The sequence below is a fragment of the Dasypus novemcinctus genome, chromosome 1, assembly GCF_030445035.2.
Source record: "Dasypus novemcinctus isolate mDasNov1 chromosome 1, mDasNov1.1.hap2, whole genome shotgun sequence".
NCBI lineage: Eukaryota > Metazoa > Chordata > Mammalia > Cingulata > Dasypodidae > Dasypus > Dasypus novemcinctus.
The window spans coordinates 46,338,283-46,363,407 of record NC_080673.1 but is presented as its reverse complement, the minus strand read 5'-3'; the positions used below and the strand labels follow the sequence as shown (position 1 = coordinate 46,363,407).

The 25,125-nt window shown below is 38.9% G+C and overlaps 1 protein-coding gene and 1 non-coding gene across 2 annotated transcripts in view; both read left to right on the top strand.

Annotated features, from left to right (window-relative positions):
- The first annotated feature begins 384 nt into the window (after positions 1-384).
- Positions 385-25,125, top strand: part of EDNRA (endothelin receptor type A) — a 75,710-nt gene continuing 50,969 nt past the window's right edge. The window contains exons 1-2 of the mRNA XM_004472739.4: positions 385-739; positions 5,214-5,701. Of these exons, the coding sequence (XP_004472796.1) occupies positions 5,270-5,701 (432 nt within the window). The 5' untranslated portion in view covers positions 385-739; positions 5,214-5,269. The remainder of the gene's footprint in view (positions 740-5,213; positions 5,702-25,125) is intronic.
- LOC111758971 (U6 spliceosomal RNA) lies at positions 7,150-7,256 on the top strand. The gene has a single exon (XR_002793082.1). It is a non-coding gene; the product is annotated as a U6 spliceosomal RNA (small nuclear RNA).

Below are 25,125 nucleotides of genomic sequence, written 5' to 3'. Positions count from 1 at the left end.
TTTGTCCTGTATGTAGCCTTTGGGTGCTGGTTTTGAGGGACACGATAGAAGCAAAAAGTACCGGATCCAGTAAGCTGCCTGCCACTTTGGCCCTCTAACTTTCTACAAGCTAAGAGGGAGCACAAATGCCGGGCAAGGGGAGCGGGGGACACAGAGGAGAAACCACCCTGGAATGTGCCTCTGTCTCCAGTTGCTCCTCCACTGTTCGAATCTGTCTGCGCTTTTCTGCCAAAGGGGATGGGTTTTCTCTGCACTGCCATTCTGACTTCTGAGCCTTGATTGCTAAACCATCCCCGTTCCTCTATCCGCCCACTCCCCTTCATTTCAGGAAGGAAACAGTTAAAAAGACTCCGGCCCTTCAGGGCCTGGGTGGGAGGGGACAGCAGTTTTACGCTTTACAGAGACAGTCTCCTGAGACTGCTGGAAGGCTAGGACACTGTAGCTGTCCCGCGGTGGAGGAGAAGGTCCGGGAGCTCTGGGGGAAGAAGGGGAGGACAGAAAGGAGGCGAGTTCCTTTGGAGTTTTCTTTTTCTTGGGAGCCCTCGTGCGCGCGCGCGCGCGTTCACAGTCATCCCTTCGGTCTGGAGATTGTGGAGAGGAGGTGGAGAGGCTGGAGGCTCCGCAAGAGAAGCCTTTCGGAGGACGTGGTGCACCCGGGACACCCGCCACCCACCACACCACCCACTTGAGCCGACTTCGGCTTTTTCTCGCCCAGGCGCTGCGCCCGGCGAGCTCTAAGGTCGGTGAAACTCTTTCCTTAAGGGGTGGGGTGGGGTGGGGTGAGGTGGGGGAGGGGGGTGGGGCGGGGAGCCGCCCGCGGGGCTCCCCGACTAGGGTGAGAGCACCGACACCCGAGCGTTCTTGCCCAGCGACCCCGCAGCTGGGGCCAATCACTACGGCCGAGGATGGCACCATCTGCCCCGAGGTGCGTGGTGCGGCGAGCGCCCTCCCGGGGAGGGGTGCGCTTCGGAGACCTTGGGGGTTTGGAGAACTGATCTGGAGCGTCTCAGGTTCCCCAGGAGGAATTCGGATTCTTTAGCAGAAGCGAGACCAGCAGCTCCTCCCGGGCCTCCCCCTTTCCCCAGGCGTGCGAGAACTTCGTGGAACATCACCTCGACGTTGTCCCTCGCTCCAGAGCCTACCAGTGAAGCTGGCTCCGCAGCTCCTTCCTCACTCACTTGCTTCTCCTCCACACCCGCCCCGCGTGTGCCTAGGGTAGCCAAGGGCACTGGGTGTGAGGGGCTGATCTGCATTGGAAAACCCGAAGTGAGCTAGTTTTGGAACCCAACCGGTGGAGTTCGGGGCGTTTTGTTCTGTGCTCTCCTTTAAAGGGCACTTGTTGCCTTTCACATGCAGAAAACAAGGGCTGTTTCTAGATAATCAGGCTCTGTTTGCACCATCCCTAGGCTCTTCCCCTAACGGAGTTTGGGGGCGGGGAGGAGGGTGAGATGGGCATGTGAAAGCCAGGCGTCCTCAGTAAGAACTAATATTTTACCCAAAAGAGCAAAACCCACAGAAAACCTGTAAAAATTTTTTTGAAAAGCCCCCACGTTTGTCTTTTTCTCCTCTGGTAGTTGTTTGTGGGGTTTTTCCACCTCGCACTCCTTCTGTTTTAAGTGTTAGCTAATTGAGAAATGCCTTGGCAATAATTTCATGTAAATTACCTGTTCCAAACGCACGCCATTTTTGTAAAGTTGGAATTTCCAAATTACTAATTACTGGTGAACTTTGTTCCTGAGAGTTTGAAATATTAAGTAGTTAAAGTATAAGCATAAGGATTCAGTCCTCTTTCTTAATAGCTTTTGGGGTCCAGCAAGCTCTTAGATCCTAAATATGGAGAGTGTCGAATCTACAGACCCATGTGCTTCAGGTTCTGAACCTTAAATGCTTCACTAGAGATGACTGATCGTGACAATTATGACATGATGCAAAGCACATCTTGACCCAGATCTGTGGAAATGAACTACAGATCCAACCCGGTGGAATATGCATTTGAAAGGGTTTTGTTTTATTTTGTTTTGTTTTGTATTTTTCACCCAATAATAGTATGGTAGCCACATGTCTTTGCAGGGTATCCCTTAGCTCTGCAGCTTACTGTGTGTAGAGAACTGACAGAGTTGTCCTCAGAAAGAATTTCTGTCGTGGTGTCATTGTTAGAGGAGCAAGGAGGTGGTTTTATTGGTAGCTGGTTCACACCAGGATAAGAACCCACAGCCTTGGACTTCCTATTTCCTGCCATAATCAGTGAACCAAGCAAACTAGCAAGCTAATGCTCAGAGCACTGGTGGCACCTCTGACACTCGGTATAATACCCATGCTAGCCAGGTCAATTAACGAAATATCCTTTTAGTGGACTCCAGTGGGTGAAGAGCCGTTTCAATTCTGGAAAAAGCCCTTTCTCTCTTTTTTTTAAGAAAACTGTTATTGAACTTTCCATTCTGATTGGGCAACTGGGAGGCTTTAGTGATTAAGTGGCACAAGATAGTGAGGTTTTTATTTTCTCCCATATCTATGATATGAAGAGGAGGATCACCAATATGCTTTGTTCTCCACTTTGGAATGGAAATGGTGGCATTTCATAGGTCTATCAATATTCAGTCTGATGCTCCAGATTATAAGAAGCAGGGTAAAACTGCAGACTGCCTATAATAAATGTAGACAAACTGATAAGTAAGTACATGGTATGCCCCTAGTATTGAGCAGTTGATTATCATTTAATCAGACTGAATCAAATTCTATAAAGCGTTAAGTGAGACATTGTAACCATCCTGCCACCTCTTGGCTATGAAACCTGGACCGACTCACTTAACTTCTTAAGACCCAGTCTCCTCACAAGTAAAATGGGGATATCATGCCTTCCTATGTAGAGCTATAAAGGTCAAGTCAGATAACAGATACCTATATAATATATTATTATATATGTCATAGGCTAGTATTATTTCTGGTTTCTTGAACAAAACTCTGGAGAAAGCAAAAGTGTAGGGTGCTTGCACCTCACATTTGTCTTATACCTTCTATACAACTTATTTAACCCTTATTTATCCAAATATTGACTAAACATGAGTTATTTTGATTCCCCAAGGTAACTTTCAAAAGTCATAAAATGGGTAATACCAGCCTTGCATAGGCTCAAAAAAAAAAGACATAAATTTTTTTTAAAGTAAATAAATTATAACCTGGATGTACACATCATACACACAAAAACACACCATTGTATCAATGAGGTTATGGTCTTCATTACAGATTCATACAAAACCACAGAAAATGAAATATACAAAATACAGGAATAGGGAGCAATTTGGATTCACCAGTAGTTACTCTGTTACCACTAACCTCCCTCATTTCTCCGATGTCTTTTCTTTAAATAAGGCAGAAACCTAGACTTCTTGGGAAGGAGGGCACTTGCTCTCTGCAAGTGACTAAAGAAACAAGTAAACGGTCTTTTGAAAAATGGCTATCCACCATCCTGAGTTCACTGCTTCACCTAAACACTGGTGACTTCTCTAAAACATTCTGGATGCTAATGAGGCATAAGAATAAGAGGCAGAATGATGTAATGGTTAAGAAGTTAAGCTCTATGGTGGGGCTGACCTGGCTTAGAGTCTTAGGATCACATCATTGCCTGTCACCACCTGTGACTTTGACAAGCTACTTCACTTTCTGAGTCTCTTTTCCTCTCTTCATAATGGAACTGTGTATCTACTGCCCAGGGTCATTGTATGGATTAGATAGTAAATGCATATAAAGTGCTCAGTACAGGGACTGGCACATAATACATGTAGTTACTTAGGATGTTTGAAAGATAGCATGAAGACAAATATACCTTGAAAAGCCAAATAGCTTTAATATGCCTTTCATCCCAGTTTGCTGCTTTCTGCCCCCAACTCTCTCAGGGGAGCAGCATTAGGATGGTACAAACAGGCTGTTTATCTAAAAACAGCCCTTGTTTACTGCATGTGAAAGGCAACAAGTGCCCTTTGAAGGAGAGCACAGAACAAAACGCCCCGAACTCCAACGGTTGGGTTCCAAAACTAGCTGCACTTGGAGTTTTCCAGTACAGGTCAGTCCCGCACATCCAGTGCTCTTGGCTACCCTTGGCATACCCGGGGCGGGTGTGGAGGAGAAGCAAGTGAGTGAGGAAGGAGCTGCAGAGCCAGCTTCACTGGTAGGCTATGCAGCAAGGGACAATGTCAGGGGCTGATGTTCCACAAAGTTCTTGCATGCCTGAGGGAGGCCCAGGAAGAGCCGCTAGTCTCCCTTTTGCTGAAGAATCCGAATCCCGCCTGCAGAGGCTGAGGCTTCTGATCGGTTCTCCAAACCCCTAGCGCCCCAAGCGTTCCGGGAGGGCTCTTTGGGAGGGCTCCAAGTTTTACTCACCAACAAACATAGTGATGATGATTTCTGAGGAACAGGAAAGCAAACAATTCCTATAGGAAGCTGTAGATTTCACACACATAAATCCTCGAGGTTTCAGTAAAATAATTTTAAATATTTTCTCTATCAATTATATCATCTTAGTTGAAACAAAGTTATTAAAGGTATTGAAGGTGTTGACCATAGTTCCAATTTTAAATTAACGTTTTGCATCACTTTAGATGGCTACCTGTACTGTATTTAGTCCTGTATTCATTATTTACTATGTATAAAACAGCACACATTGTGGGATATTCTATTTATTAATTGTGGAATTTGGTAAGTATATTTTATGGTTTAATACTATGTTACTTTTACTCAACATATAATGCCGTTTCTCCTCCATTAATAAATAAAAATTTTTATCTCATCTTTTGAAGGGTTTTATTAACTCAGGTTCTTATCAACCTAAGTATAGTGGGGGAAAAAACAAATAAATTTTCACCTAATACTTGAAGGAAAAACTGACATTCTCATCCATATAATGATCTAGATATTGATAAGATTGTGAAAGAGATGAGATAGAGATGGAGAGATGGAGATAGAGATACTGAAAGAGAGAGAGAGGCAGAGAGAAGGAGGGAGAGAAAGAAAGAGATGGGGAGGGGAGTTAGAGAGAATTTGCCCTAACAGACCTTTGGTCTTTTTCTGGTTTAGTTCTGCCAGGGCATAACCTGACATAGATATAGCTTACCAAATATATCCTGCTTTTTAATTGAAGCAGTAAATATTCATTGACTCTACATCTTATTGGCCGGTGAGTTTTGTAACCAAAATTCTTTTCCTCTTGCTTTTTCCAGGTGTTAAAAAAAAAAGTGGAAGTGCTAGGAGCAAACCATAAGAGACACTTCCTCAAATGTGCCTGGAGATGGAAACCTTTTGCCTCAGGGTATCCTTTTGGCTCCTGATGGTTGGCTGTGTCATCAGTGATAATCCTGAAAGATACAACACTAATCTAAGTGATGGAGTGGATGATTTCACCACTTCTCGGGGAACAGAGCTCAGCTACCTGGTTACCACCCATCGACCCACTAATTTGGCCCTCCCCAGCAATGGCTCAATGCACAACTATTGTCCACAGCAGACGAAAATTACTGCCGCTTTCAAATACATTAACACTGTGATATCTTGTACTATTTTCATCGTGGGAATGGTGGGGAATGCGACTCTGCTAAGGATCATTTACCAGAACAAGTGTATGAGGAATGGCCCCAACGCGCTGATAGCCAGCCTTGCCCTTGGAGACCTAATCTACGTGGTCATTGATCTCCCTATCAATGTGTTTAAGGTAGGAAATAACTACAAACGTATTTGCAGGTTTAAACATATGCTCTGATACTGTTAAGAGAGTCACTGCAGACCTTTCCGACCTTTGGAATACACAGCACTGTTTTTATTGATAGCTATCTTCTGCTGTCTTAACAGTGGCATTTTAAATTTTTATTTGTTAAATATTATACCTGTTTTTAAATAATTCTTACCAAAATAGGATTTCAAGAATAGCTCTTTGAAATCATGCTTTTACATGAATTGGATTCTCACAACCAGCCTAGAGTTTGCTGGTAGGTGGGCAGTCTTGGGAAGATCATTGGATTATTAAAAAATTTCCCATTTCCAGGGTGAGAGCTACTGAGTATGAAAAGTATATCAAGTAAACATATCTTCAGTTTCAGTTACCTTTTTAATGTGATGCTGTTCAGAAGCCAGATAGCCACAGCACAGCTTAAAGTAGAAAGTAGCTATTGTATTTTGACTGTCTGCATCAATGACTGAAGTCAAAGGGCATCTTGGTTTTTCTCTGTTATCTGGGTAACTTAGAGATAATGGGGTACATGTGATAAGATGCCTCCTTAGGCAGTATTACTAGAACTGTTTAAAATATGCATCAGTCTACTGTTGTCTTCATCATTTCTTCAGTTTACATTTATTGAGTGCCTTCTGTGTGCCTTCTTTGTGCCTGTCTTTGAATAAATATTCAAAGATAAATAAGTGCCTCAGGGAACTTACAGTGAGAGAGGAAGATAATTAACCAAACTTTACTGTGGTCACCCTAATCTAGGAACAATATAGTAATACATCAAACTGGAGCTAAAGGGAATCTGATAGTCCATATTTGGTTTAATGGTTGTGAGGGCGAAATTGCTGTGAGAATTCAAGTGAGCTAAAACTCAAATGAAATTGCATGATATATGCCAGATTTTCTGGAAAGTCTTTGATCTAAACCCAGGGAAGTTACTTCTAATAGGTTGTCATCCTCAGTCTTTTTTTTTTTTCTTCTCTGTATTATCCATGGAAGCAAAACTTCTCTGTATTATCCATGGAAGCAAAACTATTCTGAGCAGTAATATTCTGAAATATTATTTAAATGGCAAGTTTTGCCTGTTGGAGACAAAATATATTTGAAGTAGAACAGTAGTCTCTCAGTTTCCAATAGAGACACCTAAAGTATGGCAAAATTACACTAGCCTACCAGAAAAAAAATCAATGGGTCTAACAATAAAGATGAAAACAATGATTAATATTTTGAACACTACAAATAAAAACCTTTCAAAATTGCACACAAAATGCTGTTTGCAAAATTAGGGAAATTAGATGAATCATAATCAAGAAAATAGTACAAATTATCTCTTTCCGCAGAATAGCGTAAATATGTATTCTCTGTTTGAACCTAAAATGGGATTTTAGAACAAAATTATGATGCAAAATTGAAAAAGTATAATTAATTAAAAATGTTTTGTGCTCACTCTGACAGCACATGTACTAAAACTGGAGCAATACAGAGAAGATTAGCATGTCCCCTATGCAAGGATGACAAGCAAATTCATGAAGCATTCCATATTTTTTCATAAAATGTTTAGCATATGCTCCAGAGAAAACTTAACATTTTTTCTTTTACAACATCTTAATTTGCTCCTTATGCAATGTTATGTGTTTTGAACCCTGACTTTCTCATGGTGTCTTTCTTTAATGGAAGATTTGAATTTGTTGGCATTATTTTTATTCAACAGTGTGAAGATTAAACATCTATATGATGATTCATACTTGTGCCCTAGCTAACCAACCCATCATGGCTTGGAAGAACAATTAATCATCTCTGAATTAACAGCTCCCTGCTGTAATTCATTCTGAAGCATGCTACATAGATTTGACCCAGTGTAAAGTACCTCCTTGGTACATCATATCTGCAACTGCTGGGAAGGAGACTCATTTGTATCTTTGTGGTACTACCAGCTGGTCACCAGACTAAATTTCATTTCTATTCCATAGCAGCGTTTTAAGTCAGATCATCTGGAACATCCCCAAATTTGGTGAATCTCCAAATGGGAATCTATTTTATATTGATGTAGCAATGGATAAAAATTAACACATCCTTATTTGACCATATGGATCTTCCCTCTCAGGAATCCAATACTTTGTATACTTTAATGTAATTCTAAATAGTATGGACAGTTTGTGATCACAGGAGTACATTTGTGTAATTCATGTTTTTCTAAAATCCATGTCCTCAATCATGTAGTCAACAATAATTTTAGAAAGTAAATCTTTTGGGTTAAAAGTAAATTCTCTTTAGTTATTTCAGTATTCATCCAAAGGAAAAGAGAATAGCATGGGAGTGAGCTAAAAAAGCCTCACAATACTTAGGGGTGATGCCTACTTCCTTTTCTCTAAATCCTCTGCTCCATGTTGCTGATTCTACGACTTCTGCCCAGCATAGTCAAGAGAAATCCTTCTAGGCAGTGTGGTTTCTGAGCCCCATTCTTCCTTTTCCACAGAATACCCCTACAGTAAGATTCTGTTGCTTTGGAGTTTCGCACATAGCTGACCTACGAATTCCTCTAACCATGTCAAGCTCACCACCACTGACATGCAAGGCATGGTGGCAGCTGTCAAATCCTTCATCTCACTTTACCATTATGTTTATGTACTTACAAAAATAACGTGTAGATGTGGAGAATATTCCATTAAAGGGATTCACAAGCCTTTATCTCCCCCACTAACAGAAAAATTAGGCTAGCCTATGGTTCAAAGTATCTGCTGTGCTCTTCAAAGAAAGATGAGTTTTGAAATCACACATGTTACTGTGTTTAGCAATATGTCAGTTGATTTGATACTGAATTCTAAGGTGTCTCCAGACAGAGAACATTGCAGTCATATCAGAGCCAGTGTTAAGTGGAAGTGAGCAGTGTGAAGATTGTGTCTTCAGGCAAGCCAGCATTGCTGCTTAGACTGCAATAATGTTACCAGAAAAAGGAGAGGGCATGATAAAACGTTCTTTCTATTCACATTTTATTCCCTCCTCACTTTGAAAGAGATTGTTCTGAGACTGTTTCATAGATCAATGTGATGTAAAATACAGCTGAAAAGCAAGGCTGCAAGTATCAGATAGCGGGGCTCTTTCTAATCCATCATTATCCTGTGCAGCCTCTGATGCTGGATGGAGCTAGAAGTTCTGTGGACAGGGAAGGGAGTGTCACCCTACACCTGAATTTCCAAAAGCTTTTAAGTGGTCTCCATACATCTGGGGTTTGTCCCTCCAGCCTATCCTGTGCTTCTATTTCTCTAGTGTTGTTCCTTGCTCAAAACCATGCAGGACCTCACAATTACACTCTCTGCCCCCCATAATTAGCAGTCATGGCCCTTTAAACTCTAGCCACACTTTACCTGCTTCTTGGCAGCTCCCAACATGCATCCTCAGCTAGGGTGAGAATGCCATCACTACCCCTAAATAACGTTCTTTGCCTTAACATCCTTGGAGAGGTTGGATGTAGCCGCTAAATTGCAGCTGCAGAAGCATGTACACATTCTAAATTGAGAAACGAGTTAGGTATGGAGTTCTCTATGTTACACAGAGAAGAAATAAATTAAAAAGTAGAGAGAAACACCTCTCATTCTTGCCTACAGTCACACACATACACACACACACACCTGGTGATAAAAGAAAATCAGACTGTCTGAAACAATAAAATGTAAAGCAGAAGGAATGGAAGGATTCAAAGTAATGCCGGTTGCCGTTCTTGGTTTTCAAATCATAGAAGGGCCTTGCAAATAGTGACATTGAAGAAAAGCTCCCCAAATGAAGCCCTGCCTAGCTTTAATTGTTCAAAAAACAGGTAGTGTTACTGTCTTGGTTTACCAGGTTTCTGTAACAAAGTACCACAGACTAATTGACTTAAAGAGCAGGAATTCATTGTCTCACAGTTCTGGAGGCCAGAAGTCCAAATTTAAGGTGTCAGCAGGGCCATGCTTTCTCTGAAGTCTGTAAGGTTCTGTTAGTGGCAGCAATCCGTGGTGTAAACTGATCTTGCCTCTGTCGCACGGCCGTCCGTGTGTGTTTCTGCACCATCTCCCCTCCTCCCCTCCTTTATGAGGAAAACCAGTCCCGTTATCATATTGGATTAGGGTCCACACTAATCCAGTTTGACTTCATCCTAATTAATAATATCTTCAAAGATCCCATTACAAATGAGTTCATTTTCACTGGACCAGGATTTAGAACTTGAACATGTCATGTCTTTTGCGGAAACACAATTCAATCCTTAACAGTCACCAAACACAAGAAAGAGCTGACCAAAAAATAGAAGGGAGGAAGGGAAAGGAGCTAGCAGACTCTTTCAAATACCCAAGCTCATGACCTAAAGTGATGATGGATTCTCTTTGTCAAAAAATGATATTATCTGGTATCATGAATCTTCAAGAAATACAAAAATATAGCCAAGTAAATTAATATGTATATTTGCATATATAATATTTATAGTCATTAAAACAATTAAATAATGGAAATATTTTTTCTGTGTTTTGGAACAGCAACAAAAATCCCAATTACTAATGATAATGTAGATTGGAAGTATAGTATTTAATATGTTTATTTTTTAATGATATTTTATTTATGACATGGAGTGTTGTCTATAGGGAGATGGATTATAACTTTAAATAGAGTGGAAACCCTAAAAACAATGATTGTGACTGGGCCAAGGCTTGGTGCCATGTGGTTTCTGGATAATAGCTCACCCTTATGTGTACACAGATAAGCCCATTAACCACTGTACCTTAGCCACTTAAGCAGAAACAGCAATCCGGGGAAATATATGTATGAGAAAATGGGTTCAGATAGCCATAGGAAGACGCAAGAAGTTGAATCCAGATAACCTGGCCTAGAAGTCTCTGACATGTACAGCGGCAAGCTAAGACCAGTGGTGTCATGGATATACTTGTAGGTGAATAATGGCTCCATTTAGCATGTGGGGCAAAATGGACCTGTGAGAACAAGTTAAATAGTCAGTGATTGAATCCAGTAACACTGATTGTTGATGGCAAATTCTGTCCAGTCTAAGCAACCCCCTCTTGTTGAGGACAACAATGAAAAATAAACAAATAAATACAATTTCTGTATGAAATTATTCTGGATATTTTGCAGTGCAAAGTCAAGACTCTCAATATGTTGCTTTGGCAGAGGATCTGAGCAATGTGGAAACCAGAGACATTCACATAGAGACGGTTATGACCAAATTCTCACAAAGCCTTCGACATCTTGTGCAACTGAAATGTATCTTGTTTGGGTAGCCATACAAATGTTATTTCTTGGCACATCAAATAACCCCGGCAATTTCTGTGTCAAAAATAAATTGCCACCTTTTAATTATAGATCAGATTCCTCAGACATAGTAAGTGTTCAATAAATACTTATTGATATGATTTGATTTGTTTAGGACCTTTACAGTTAAAATTAACTTTTCTCCTAATCAGATTTCTCTGAGACCTTCAAATTAAAATAATAACAATGATGATAATTCATCAGAGAAATGCATCATTTACACGCAAAGCACAAGACATTATTTTCTGTGGACTGCACACTCTATTCTCCAAATTAATCAAATTACCCATCAGATTCCACATGTAATGAGGGCATTGTTTCCCTTTTACTGCATCATCAAGCAAATAAAGACAGATCTTTCTCATTTACCCCAGTAATATTGTTAAAGTCATAAAATTAAGTCTAGAACTTATATTCCCTGACTTTTAAGAGAGAGACTGTGTCCCTTGACCAAAATCTCAGGCTCTTGTTGGTGCAGTCCATCCCAGCTAATTATTTTCCATCTGACCCTGCCTCCTCAGGTGATTTCTCTCCACGCTTTTCCTCTACCTCCATCTATTCTAGCTAACCTCACCCATCTGTAGTTCCCCAAGAATGTCAAGATGATCCTTCTACCTGGAATATTATTTCCCTCACCTCCCCTCTGGCTTGTTTCCCTTTGTTCTCCAGATCTCAGCTTAAATTAATATCGCCTTGTCTGGCAGGTATCCATGACTCAGACTGGGTTAGTGCCTCTCCTTTGTACTCCCACAACACCCTCTCCTTAACCGGGCACTGGCATCTAATACACTCTCTTTTGTATTGGCCAATTTATTTGCCTGTCTGCCCCCTTAGACTGCAAGTTCCTTGAGGCAGGCTGCCACCATTCTCATTTATCACTGAATGGCCTGCATGCAGCACTGTACCCAGCTACCAAAATAGTCGATAAATGAATAAAATAAGAAAATGTACTGTAGTTGCCTATGTAACAAATGTTTTTCATGTACCTCGAGATCTTTAGCATTGGCTCTAAAGGCAGTCGTGCTTATTGGATTTCTTGAATAGCTGCTTTTTTCCTATGAAATAGGAATGTCTCAGGGTCCATAAATCTGAGAGAAAGTTACACAAAGCAAATCAGTACCTAACAATGGGATCCTTTTCCCCTTTCCCTCTACCTTTAGAGATCGAGAGTAGTTTTCCTACAGTGCACACATTGTGTGGTTTAACTAATTCCCTCTCTCCCTGGTACAGATAACCAACTAATGGTTCTCATTCCAAGATTCCTGTGTAATATACATTCTCTGAGCATAGCTTAATTGTTACTTTGAAATATTAAGCCACAAAGTGATTTGGGATATCAAAATGAACATGGATATCTGGGAAGATTTCATTTGCTCTTTAGAGAATTGGAAATAGGTTGATTTTCCAGCCTTGCTAAGACAAATGCACGTTGCAAAAATCCATTATGTTAACAAGCTGACTTAAAAATATACGTACATATAAAAAGACAGCGTGATAAATTTATTACCCAATTTGCTCTTTGTTATAAGGAAGTTTCTGTCTGGAAAGACTTCAAAACCCTCTCCAGCTCTACCTCCCCTTCTGACTTCTTGTTTCCTGTGTCTGGGAACCTCGTTCCTTTCTCTCATGGCCATGTGAAGTCATTATTCTCATCTGAGGTTACTCTGCTAACCCTCAGCATTTGGCTCACAACTGAGTTATTCCCATTTCAGTGATGGGGATTGGAAACCATCCAGAACTGCAAGATTGTTCCCATGCCTGAGGACAGAGACATAGTTTCAGTTTTGTTCTTATTAGAAGGGTGTTGAGGTGTAAATAGCTTGACAACTGATGATATTCCTCCATCAAACAGTACATCTCACAGAAGAGGTTGACGTATTTTACATTTATCATAAAATAAGGATGCATAAAAATTTTAGTTTTGTAAAAAGAATTTTTATAATTACACATTTTGGGGTGAGGGGATATAAATTTTGCCCTGATTCCAGCAACCTGGTCAATAAAAGCAGATACTTGGGCTACTTTATTCTGAAATACCTCTATAGTATCATGGTCTTATGAATTGCTGGGGTGTGAGGATTATTTCTTTATTATTGTACGGTGTTTGGACAGTTATTATAAAAAGTATAGGAAAGGGGTGGGGAATCAAGTTCACTATGTCTGAAGTTGATTCTAAGACTAGAGTGGTTAAATAAGAATGCCCTAAGTAATTCTGTCAACATAAACCTGACATACGGCCAGAAACTCTGCAACTGCCTTCTGAATCTACCACATTCTCTTTGGAGTTAGAATAATAGCTTTCTATAACTATCATTTTATTTTTATATGAGTCTAATTTTTGTTGGAGAAACTTTCTTAAGTTATAAAGAGTTGGAATAAAATTCAATAATAGCACCAAATGTAAATATCACTCAATATTAATTTTTGGGAGCCTTAGTTTTTAATTTGAACATCAAAAATTATGTAGAACTATGTGTTCTACAGTGTTTATTTAAATCTGGAAGGTTCTCAATTCAGGAACCAAAATTCAAATGTGTGCTAAGAAATATTTCGTTAAATTTTTGGGTGTGCAAATTGAGGTCACTTCTTAGAATTTAAGCATCTCATTGGCATTGTTTGCCGTCATAACTTTTATTTTTTATTTATTTCTCTCTCCTTCCCCCTCCTCCAGTTGTCTGTTCTCTGTGGCCCTTTGATGTACGTCCTCTGTGATCACTTCTATCTTTATTAGCGGCACCGGGAATCTGTGTTTCTTTTTGTTGTGTCATCTTGTTGTGTCAGCTCTCCGTGTGTGCAGCGCCATTCCTGGGCAGGCTGCACTTTCTTTCACGCTGGGCAGCTCTCCTTACGGGGCGCACTCCTTGCATGTGGGGCTCCCACACCCCTGCGTGCCAGGCACTCCTTGTGTGCATCAGCGCTGCGCATGGGCCAGCTCCACAAACCGCGGACCTCCAATGTGGTAGGCGGATGCCCTATCCGTTGGGCCAAGTCCGCTTCCCTGCCATCATAACTTTTAAAATAATTTACTTGGAGACTAGTGCTTATAATGGAAGCTAGTCAATTTATGCTTCCCATAACATTTGTTCTAAAAATGGAACTCATTATTTTCAATCAAAATTTATACTAGAAAGCAGTGGAGATGGCAACAGATTGGCCATTTGGCTCCTCAGTTATATCTGGTCTTTATTCTCTTTCTAGATCCTCTTTAATTATTCATTCAATAAATATTTATTGTGCTCCTGCTATACCAGACATTGGCAAAATAGCAGTGAACAAAACAGACAAACATTATTTCCCTCATGAAGCTTACATTCTGGTAGAAAAGCAAGACAATAAGCAAGATAAATAGGTAAATATATAGTATATGAGAAGTGCTAAGAAGAATAGTAAAATGAGGAAGCAGACTGACTAGGAAAAAGGGGAGAGGATATAATTTTAGAGTGGATGGTGAAGAAAGGCTCAATACAAGGTGGCAATTGAGTAGAAACTTAAAGGAGATGAAGGAGCAAACCATGCTGATATGTAAAGTAAGAACATGTCAGCCAGAGAAAACAGTTGTACAAAGGCCCTGAGGCAGGAATGTGTCTGGAGAGAGTAATTGCAAGGAAAGGCCATGGTGGTTGGAATGGAAAGGTGAGAGTAGTTAACAGATGAGCTCACAGAGATATGAAGCCAGGACAGGAACTGGAGAGAGGCAGATTATAGCAGGCCTAATGTCAGGTGACTTCACAACTTATTGTCCAAACCAGGACACTTTTGAGAGTAAAAGGCATAAGCCAGGACTGTTCTGGATAAATCAGGAAAACGTATCAGCCTACCGCTACGCCTTTATAAAGCCTTTGGCTTTTCCTCTGAGTGAATAGGAAGCTTTGGAAAGGTTATGATCATTTGAGTAACATGATCTGATTTACATTTTAACAAGAACATGCTGGCAACTCTTGGAGAAGCATTTCCTAAATCAATGAAGGAAAAATACACAATCTTAAAATATGTTAATTCATGTTTACTCTGTGCCAGATTAGCTCATTTAATCCTCCCAACAAACCTCTGATGTGCTTCTGTTTCCTGGATTCTAAAAATGAAGAAACTGAGGCACAGAGCATTAAAATATTTCCTCAAGGTCACACAACCAGCAAGTGACAGAGCCGGTATTTGGATCCAATGTGATTCCAGAGGCCAGGCTGTTAGCTGAGACGCCACGCTGCTTTTCTTTCATACACCTCATAAAACAAGCTTTGTAATAGTTAAAATGGCATCCTCAACACCAAAATATAAAATATTTTCAAAGACCATGTTCAAAATTGAAAATCACTCCCTTTTGAGAGAAAAAGTTGTTCTCTCATTAAATTCAATGGCTGCTATATTTCTTTATTTAAGACACACATTATAAGGGAACACATTATAAGGGAACATGTATATGAAGCAGAAGTTGCTTTCCAGAATAACATTTATGTTATGTGTGCCTTGGAACACCTGGTAAACAGGATTTTTGTATTTTATACTCCTTGTTATGTTGTTCAGGTCAACTGACAAAAGGGGAGCCAGAAAATTTTTTTTTTTTTTAATGAGAAGAAAGGTTGAGTTATTTGCTGGACTGATTGCCTAGACACACACATCTGCTCAGAGGAACACTTTGTGCCAAGCTGATGTCTCATAGAGTTATCATTCGAGATGCTAGGCAATTTGTCTATGGACATGATACATAAAAATGAAAATCTATGGCTTGTCCCTAGTTTCAGTTGGGGCAGAAAACATCAAGGCTTTATTGATAAAACTAAATGTTACATTTCTAACCTCCTTCCCTAGGGATTTGCCAACTGCACAGACATTAAAAGGGACTCAAAAGAGGATTTATCTAGACTAATCATTAAAAACATGCTAGAAATCTTTGGGGTTTTAAAAAATTATATGTAAAGTATATTTACATGTAAATGAAATGGTTCTGTTAAATTTAAAACTATTTGAATAAAGAACTATACTATTTGTTCCTAATTTAAAAAGCAAACAATATTGAGTATGTTCAAAATGTCCAAAATCATTGCCTGTTAACTATGAAAGGGAATGGACACACTTCTCTCTGCCACGCATTGAATAAACCTGTATGCCTACCATTCCACATGAGTTTTCCATCAGATCAAGCAATTCTGTAGAATGTCTGCACAATAAAACTGACTGCTTTGAACTACCAGCTTGAAAGGAGACTGAGGATTAGTTTCATAAAATGAAAATATCTAGAAGACCCCAAAGTTTCTTTTAAAATGATAAATATGGTGTTTCTATGCATATTTCCCTTGTTACCGTAAGTTTTATTTGCTTATGGCAGCTAAACCGATGACAACTAGGGTTGTAGTACATCATTTAAGAGCCATAATATTAATATTTTTAAATTTTTTAACTTTCAATTGAAGTATAATATAAATACAGAAAAACGTACATGCCAAGTGCCCACGCTGTGAATTTTCATGAACAACGCATCTGTGTAACCAGGAAAAGAACCAGCATCTCAGAAGTCCCCAAGTCTCTACCAAGGTTAACTACTATCCTGGCTTCTAACAACATGAATTCATTTGCCTATTTTTTTATTTTTATATTAATGGAATCAATCTTTCAGCTCTCACTTCTTTGGCTCAACATTGTTTTTCTGAGAGTCATCCATATTACTGTGTTTAGTTAGAGCTCATTCATTCTCATTAGTGTATAGTATTTCACTGTGTGAATATGCCACAATTGATTTATCCATTATACTGTAGGTGGACATTTAAAAGTCTTTAGTTTTGAGCTGTCGTGATAGTGTTTCTATGGACATCCTCATACATGTCTCTTTGTATGCATATATATGCCTTTCTGTTGCATATGTATGTTAAGAATTTTATATATAAAATCCCTATATATGTATTATATTAATATTTTAATAATACAGATATATCAATATATACATATTACTAAATATATATTTTAATATAATTCTTCTTGATCATGGTCCTTTTATATTTCAGTCAGTAATTTTGGAGAACTACACCAGGTCTTGGTATAATATCAGAAGCTAGGCAGAGTTTTCTAGACAGAATTCTAATTCTAAAAGACCTGTGTGTTCTACATATGAATTTTATGCATTATAATTTTTTTTTGCCTCTCAAGCAAATCTATCTGTTTTCATAATGGATAATTCCTGTCAGCACACATATTTACTAAGCATCTATAGAAAACACAAAAAAATCTAGTCGTGCCATGCCTTCGAGTTACTTACCCTCTATTTGAAGATAAAAACATACATTCCATCAAATTAGCCTGGCTTGAGTGTCAGGTGAGTTTTATACTCAAGTGTTAGATGGAGACTACAGAACACACACAAACTATATTTTGAAAGACCTATACCTATTTTCTTTAAAAACAGAAAAACTATGGCCTCCCCTCCCGAAGTAATATATATATATCCAGCTAAAATGAAATGAATCTCAAGTGATATAGAAGTAAAATGGTTTCAGTATTTTCCATTACTGTTAAAATAAATGATTAGCTATTTTAAACCATTAAAACATAGCAACATGAAATACAGATTAAGAAGTGCTGACTCGAAACAGTAAATCTTGCAGGAGTCAAAGTTGGTTTGATGAACTTTTCCAGACAATCTCTCTGAAGTTATTTTTATTACATGACGTATCTTGGGTTTGTTGGTTGCTTGGTAAAACTTTGTGGTTTAGCCGTAATCTGGTCACTACATTATAGTAACACAAGATTGGTATGGTGGGGAGGATTGCTACAGAAAATTTATTAAACTATGACATATGAAGACAGATCTAAAAATAAACCCTCCTAATAACAGCAACAAAATTTACATTGCAGCATCCTAAAAAAAAGAAATTTCATTTGGCAAAACTACCAACCACATTTTAAATGGAACTATCTTACAATGCAAATAACGCGTTCTCCCAAGAAGGTTTTCCGACCTGTATGACTTGTCTGAGTACCGTGTTTTGCAATCTTATGAACACACTTTTTTTTTTTAAGATTTTATTTTTATTTCTTTCTCTCCCCCACCCCCCCATTGTCCGGTCTCTGTATCCATTCACTGTGTGTTCTTCTGCATCCACATTCATTGTCAGGTGGCACTGGGAAACTGCGTCTCTTTTTTGTTGCGTCATCTCGCTGCATCAGCTCTCCGTGGATGTGGCGCCACTCCTGGGTGGGCTGCGCTTTTTTCATGTGGGGTGGCTCGCGGCAGCACTGCACGTGGGCCAGCTCATCACACAGGTCAGGAGGCCCTGGGTATCGAACCCTGGACCCTCCATATGGTAGGCAGATGCTCTATCAGTTGAGCCCTGTCTGCTTCCCTGAACACACATTTAGAATTAGATGATTTGTTGAACTGTTTCCCACTTTCTGTTTTACAGAAATGTTTAGCTTCACAATAATGTTTTCAAAGTTTTATGGAATGACCAACTACTGGGTCACCTTAAAGGAGGGGAAGTAAATTCAGGAGTAATATTCTCTATTTGTAATATTCTCTGATTGTAAACACTGAATGCTCAACACTGCTTTCTCCTGTCTGATTCTCTGACCCAAGGTCAGCAAATCTGGCCCACCACCTACTTTTGCAAATGAAGTTTTAATGGAACATGGCCATACTCACTGCTTACATTTTGTCTATGGCTGCTTTGGCATGCATGGCCTACAAAGCCTAAATCATATGCTATCTGGCCCTTTACAGAAAATGTTTGCTGACCCTTCTGGCATCTCCAGCTGCCTGCTCTGCCTCTGCCTTTCGCCCCTGCCCCTCTCATCCACCTTTTGTCAAAGCTAAAGACCTGAACTTCAAAAATATGGACAAAGCTGCATAACCTTTGATATTTGTAGACGGCTCACGTCCCTAACTCCAAAAACCAAATGGGCATAATCTCAAGAAATCAAAGTGTTTCTTTTTAATCAATGGCTTGCCACTGTTCTTGAATAAATCACTTGATCTTGCAAGTCATTATCGCTGTATGAAAAAATGTACAAGGGCATAATGATCAGAGAAGACCTATCCCTGAGGTGACCACTGACATGAACTAGAAACCATTAACAGGACAACCAAGGCCCATTTTCCTCTCTTAGTCTCCCCCGTTTATGTTAATGAACATCAGAAATTTGACCTCATGGAACGTCCCATCATCTGGTACCCTTGAAACATAGTTGGACAAATCATGCATTTTCTGATGAAAATTGAATGTTTTTAACTCTTTGCCATACCCTTAGGGGTAATTAAGAGCAGCTCTGGGGAAGCAGATGTCACTTAAGTGATAGAACTTTCCACCTACCATATGGGAGGACCTGAGTTCAATCCCTGGGGCCTCCTGGTAAAAAAGAAAAAGAGAAAGCGTGCCTGCACGGCGGGTCACCGCCCATGTGGCAAGCCAAGTGCCTGCGCAAGTGAGTCACGCAGCAAGATGATGATGCAACAAAAGAGAGACAAAGGGGAGAGTGAAGGTGAAGCGCAGCAGGGACCAGGAACTGAGGTGACGCAGGTGACAGGGAACCTCTCTCCACATCACAGGTCCCCAGGATCAAATCCCAGTGAATCCTAGAGAAGAAAAAAAACTAGAAGAGAAGACAAAAAAAAGAAATAGATACAGAAGATCACACAGCGAATGGACACAGACAGCAAAAACAGCAGGGAGGGGGAGGTCGGGAGAAGGGGCGGGAGAAGGGGAGGGGAAAATAATTTTTTTTTAACTTAAAAAAAAAAAGAGCAGTTCTAAACCAGGAGGTCAGATCTTCAGACAGCCATTCATATTTCAGGAAAAAAAAGAAGAAAAATGACAAGGAAAAGAAGGTGAAGAAGACCTTTTCAGTTTAATTTTTAGCACATCTCATACTACTATAAAGACCTTAAAGATTAAAAAAAAAAACTTTACATACCTGAAGCTATTAGATCTGAAATCACTACATTTTATATTTCTTTGGATAGAGAAATTAAATCACATGGTCATAACCAAAAATAGAATAATTTTCCTACATCTATGTTATAAATTTCAAGGAATAATTCTTTGAAAATGAACAGAAAAGCCATTGTCAGAGGCACAAAGAAAGGTGGGGAAAAAGATAAGAAATATCTCAGTGTTCCATTTTTTTTTAAACACTGTAATGTGTATATGCCCTTTATGGCACAGATATCCTCTGTAGATATCATACATTTCTGAAATATTGGAGGGAAAATAAGGAGCAAGTATAGAAAATGGAGGAAAGAAGGCAGAGTTGGGCGATAGGGATCCATCCTTGGAATCTATCCCTTAAACACCATGCAATTCAGCAAACCATACGGAAGACATTTCATAAATGAGATATTTGAGAAAGAAAGAAGGGAGGGGTAGAAAGAGAAAGGAAAGAGAGAGGAAAGAGGGAGGGAGGAAGCAAGGTAGATTCTCAGAATGTTAGGAGTCCATATCTGTAGTTCCACCTATGTAAAAGCTGCTTGAAGAGCCCAGAATATTGAGTTGTTTATACTTTTGCAGAGGTATTGATTCAAATTGGCTCTACTTACTGGCTGATACAATAGAGACCCAACTGACACACTAGAGCCCACCTTTCATGTGGTTTTGAAATTCTTTACTTGTTTGCAGTACTCTAATGTCATGTGATATTTAGTGGGGTTTTTTTTTTTTTGCATTGAAAATGACCCAGTAGCAAAAGTTTATAGGAGAATTGAAGATATCTAATAAAGTGCTATTTCTTAGACAGAAATTTATATGAATGAGTGGTGAAAAGTCAGTGCTTTAGGGCTCAATATTTGTTATTTGATCACTTCTTAGGATCTCTGATCCTTGATGCATCCCCATATTCTGTTCAGACTACTTCTCTGCCAAAGACATCCTTCTGCAGTGACAGTTCCTATGCCATAGTGGGTAGATACTCATGCATTTATGCAATTGGCATTTTATAAATCAGAGAAAAACCCTTATTTTTTCAAATAGGAAATACATTCACATGGTCCCCAAATCCAGAAAATGTAAAAAGATTTGCATTGAGAAGTCTTTGCTCCAATGTTAGTCTCTGACCACCCAATTTCCTCACCCCAAACTCCAAAAGTAATCCCTTTTATGAACTTACTATATATTTTTCCAGTGGTTCTTTATGCAAATATAAGCAAATCCAAATATACATATCCCATTCCCAATTTCTTGTATAATGTTCTTAATGTTGCTTTTTCAATTAACAGTAGTATCCTGTATATCTTTCAATAACAATACATAAAAGTTCCCTTATTTTTTATAGTTTCAGAGTATTCTATTATTGGGAGGGATATCATAGTTTATAAAATCAGATGCTATAATTACAAACAGAAATGTCATATTTATATGTCTCAGTATATCTAATTGGGAAATTCCAATCATAAGATTCTGGTGTCAAAGAGTAAGGGATGTATAATTTGACAGATGCTGCCAAATTGCCCCATAGGAATTGTATTATCTTTCCTTCCCACCAGCAATATGTAAGAGTTACTATTTCTCCATTGTCTATTCAGAATTTTATAGCTTAAATCTTTCTTTCTTTCATTTAGATTACCTCAAAGTAGAAAATATCAGAGAGCGGGTCTTTTTTTTTCTCTTCTATACATTAAGATTGCCTATAAAAATTGTGAAATAAAAAAACAGGAAACTAATTTGGGAAACATATTGGGTTACTGGATCAAATGTCTGGTGATAATATAATTTGTAATTAATTTTTACAGAATTATACATATTTACTCTAAGTGAATGAGACTATTTCAAGAAATATACTAGAAAAGTAAATTAGTCATTTTCCTACTCCAAGGCAATCATTAATATTTACTATTACTCTGTCAGTAAATTATATACTTTCAGTTCTTCCAGATTTCATCTGATAGTTATTAAATACATTAATCCTGATTAATTATTAGACAGAAAAATAATATCTAAAGAATTTACAGCAATTTTTCCCAATCTGTTGTATATCATAAAAATACTCAAAATATAATAAAATTAGTTTCATCTTCAACATGAAGAGCTTTTTTGGTGTTTCAGGTTAAAACCATGATCAGGTCAAATTCTGTGCATTGATGCTGAGTGATTGTACTTCTCACAAATATAATTTTGAAAACTAATTTGTGAAGTAGTTAAGTTCTATCCAGTTTCCATTTACACTTGTTGACATGGATCAGAATGAGAAACCAAACTCAGGAATCCTTCTATTACTGAATGAAAACAACAGGGGGCAACTAAATGTTGATTTCTCTCATGAGATAGCATGAGTACAACCTTTTTGGAAATGTCTGGGATGGTGGAATTGTAGGTATCTCTTTAAAAACATGTTTAGGGAATTGTGGGAAGATGGTGTCAGAGTAGACAGGCAGGGCCCAACTCTCTCACAAAAACAACAGAGAAAGAGCCAAAAGCTATCCATGGGACCTGCCTTGGGGGTCAGCAGACCAGTACAATGCTATACAACTCCCAGGAGGGTAAGGAACAGAGAGACAAAAAACCCAAAGCAAGAAATGTGAGTTACCAAATTCCCATGGCACCAGGAAGGGCTCCCCTCCCCAACACCCAAGATATTAAGCTGGAGTAAAACCCCTGGCTCACTGCAGCTGACTAAGAGGCAAACAGACATCTTCCTCCCTGTCAGCTGTTACAAGGGAAAAGGAAGAAGATGTTGGGAAGTAACTTTTCTTCAGTGAATTCAGCCAGCAGAGTCTGCTTTGAGTCTCAGCTCTGGCCAGACCAAAACACAGGATACAGGAAAGCAGAAATTGAAACACCTCCATGGAAAGGTGCACTATCAGCACCCTATATTGGCCGTCTGGAAATTGCATGGATAAAACTGCTTTCGGTTCTCTCTGTACCTTACTTCCTGGGAGAAAATCTGTACCCCATTAGTGAGGCCCTGAACTGATTTTGATATCTTATGCTGGGGAATTTTAAAGGCTCAGAATAAGTTTAACCAAATATCAATGAACAGCTGAGGGAAAAAAAACAATTGGAAAGAGTGAGAAATTGGCCATCAGAATAAATTCACCAACATATTCAGATGCCAAGACATCAGCAAAAAATTACAAGCCATACTGAGAAACAGGAAGACATGGCCAAAGGAACAAACCAAATATCTTGAAGACATACGGGACTTAAGACAACTAATCAATTTGATAATCACACAAGTCTCCTAAATCAATATAAGGAGGTAAAAGAAAATATGATGAAACAGATAAAGGATATTAAGAAGACACTGAGAGGGAAGCGGACGTGGCTCAACTGATAGAGCATCCACCTACCATATGGGAGGGTCCATGGTTCAATCCCCAGGCCCTCCTGACCCATGTGTGAGCTGACACATGCACAGAGCTGCTGCATGCAAGGAATGCCATGCCACACACAAGGAAAGCCTGCAAGGAAAGCCGCCCCACGTGAAAAAAGTGCAGCCCACCCAGGAGTGACACTGCACACATGAGAGCTGATGCAGTAAGATGATGTAACAAAAAAGAGACACAGTTTCCTGGTGCCACTGAGGGTGCAAGCAGCACAGAAGAACACATAATGAGTTGACACAGACAGCAGACAAGGGGTGGGGGGGAAGGGGAGAGAAATAAATATATCTTAAAAAAAAAAAAAAAGACACTGAGAGAGGATGAAGAACAGTATGAAAACCTACAAAGAAAAGTAACAGACCTTATGGGAATGAAAGACAAGATGGGTGAGATTAAAAATGCATTAGAGGCACATAAGAGTAGGTTTGAATTACTTGAAGACAAAATTAGTGATTTCAAAGACAAAACATCTGAACTGGAAAAGACAGGAGTACAAGAAGAGAAGAGAATGGGAAAAAATGGAACAGAGTCTCAGGGAATTGAAGGACAATGCAAAACACACAAACATTTGCATTACTGGTGTCCCAGAAGGAGAAGAGAATGGAAAAAGAGCAGAAAGAATGAGGAAATAATGACTGAAAACTTCCCAACCCTTATGAAGGATATAAATATCAATATCCAAAAAGGACAACACACCCCAAACAGGATAAATGTGAATACACCTACCCAGAGACACCTACTATTCAGAATGATAAATATCAGAGATAAAGAGAAGATTCTGAAAGCAGCAAGTGACAAGCAAAGCATTTCATACAAGGGGAACTCAATAAGATTAAGTGCCTACCTCTCATCAGAAACCATGGGAGCAAGAAGAAAGTGGTATGATATATTTAAGGTATTGAAAGAGAAAAACTGCCAGCCAAGAATTCTGTATCTGGCAAAGATGTCCTTCAAAAATGACAATGAGTTCAAAGCCTTCACTGACAAAAACTGATAGAATATGTTATCAAAATACCAGAATTACAAGAGACACTAGAGGGAGTGCTGCAGACTGGAAGAAAAAAACAAGGGCAAGAGACTTGGAGAACAGTTTAGAAATGAAGATTATTAGGAAGGGTAAACTAAAGGATAAGAAGACAAATAGTAGACTGGCATGACAACAAAGAGCTGAAGGACAAAATGGATGAAGTAAGTAATGCCTTTACAGTAATAACACTGAATGTTAATGGATTGAACTCCCTAATCAAAAGACATAGACTGATAAAAGGGATAGAAAAAGTATGAGCCATCTATATATTGTCTACAAGAGACCATCTCAGAAATAATGACACAGCCAGGTTAAAAGTGAAAGACTGGAGAAAGGTATTCCATGCAAATAGTAATCAAAAAAGAACTGAAGTAGACCAGATAAATGAAAAATAACCTTACAGTATATGAACAATAGTTACCCAGTGCAACTGGCAAATTGTTCCTGTGATCAGTATTCTGTAATTTTTTTCATATAAAATAAATACTTGCTTTTAATTGAGGAGGGCTGGAGAGGTATACTTTTGGATACTTCATTTTTCCTTAACCCTTTCTTATTCATACTCTTTAGTTAAAATAACCTATCTGCATCAATAATGATTTAGCATGACTACTGTTGAATAAGATTTTTTAGTTTTTCTGCCTCATAAAATTTTGAGTTAGTATATTGTTATCTGCTGTAATTCACTCCAATAAGATGTGAAGAATTCCCAAATAGGAATTTGATTATCTAGAAAGGATTATCACCTAAATGGAAATTAAATAACTAAACCAATAATTTATTTCATTCTTAGAG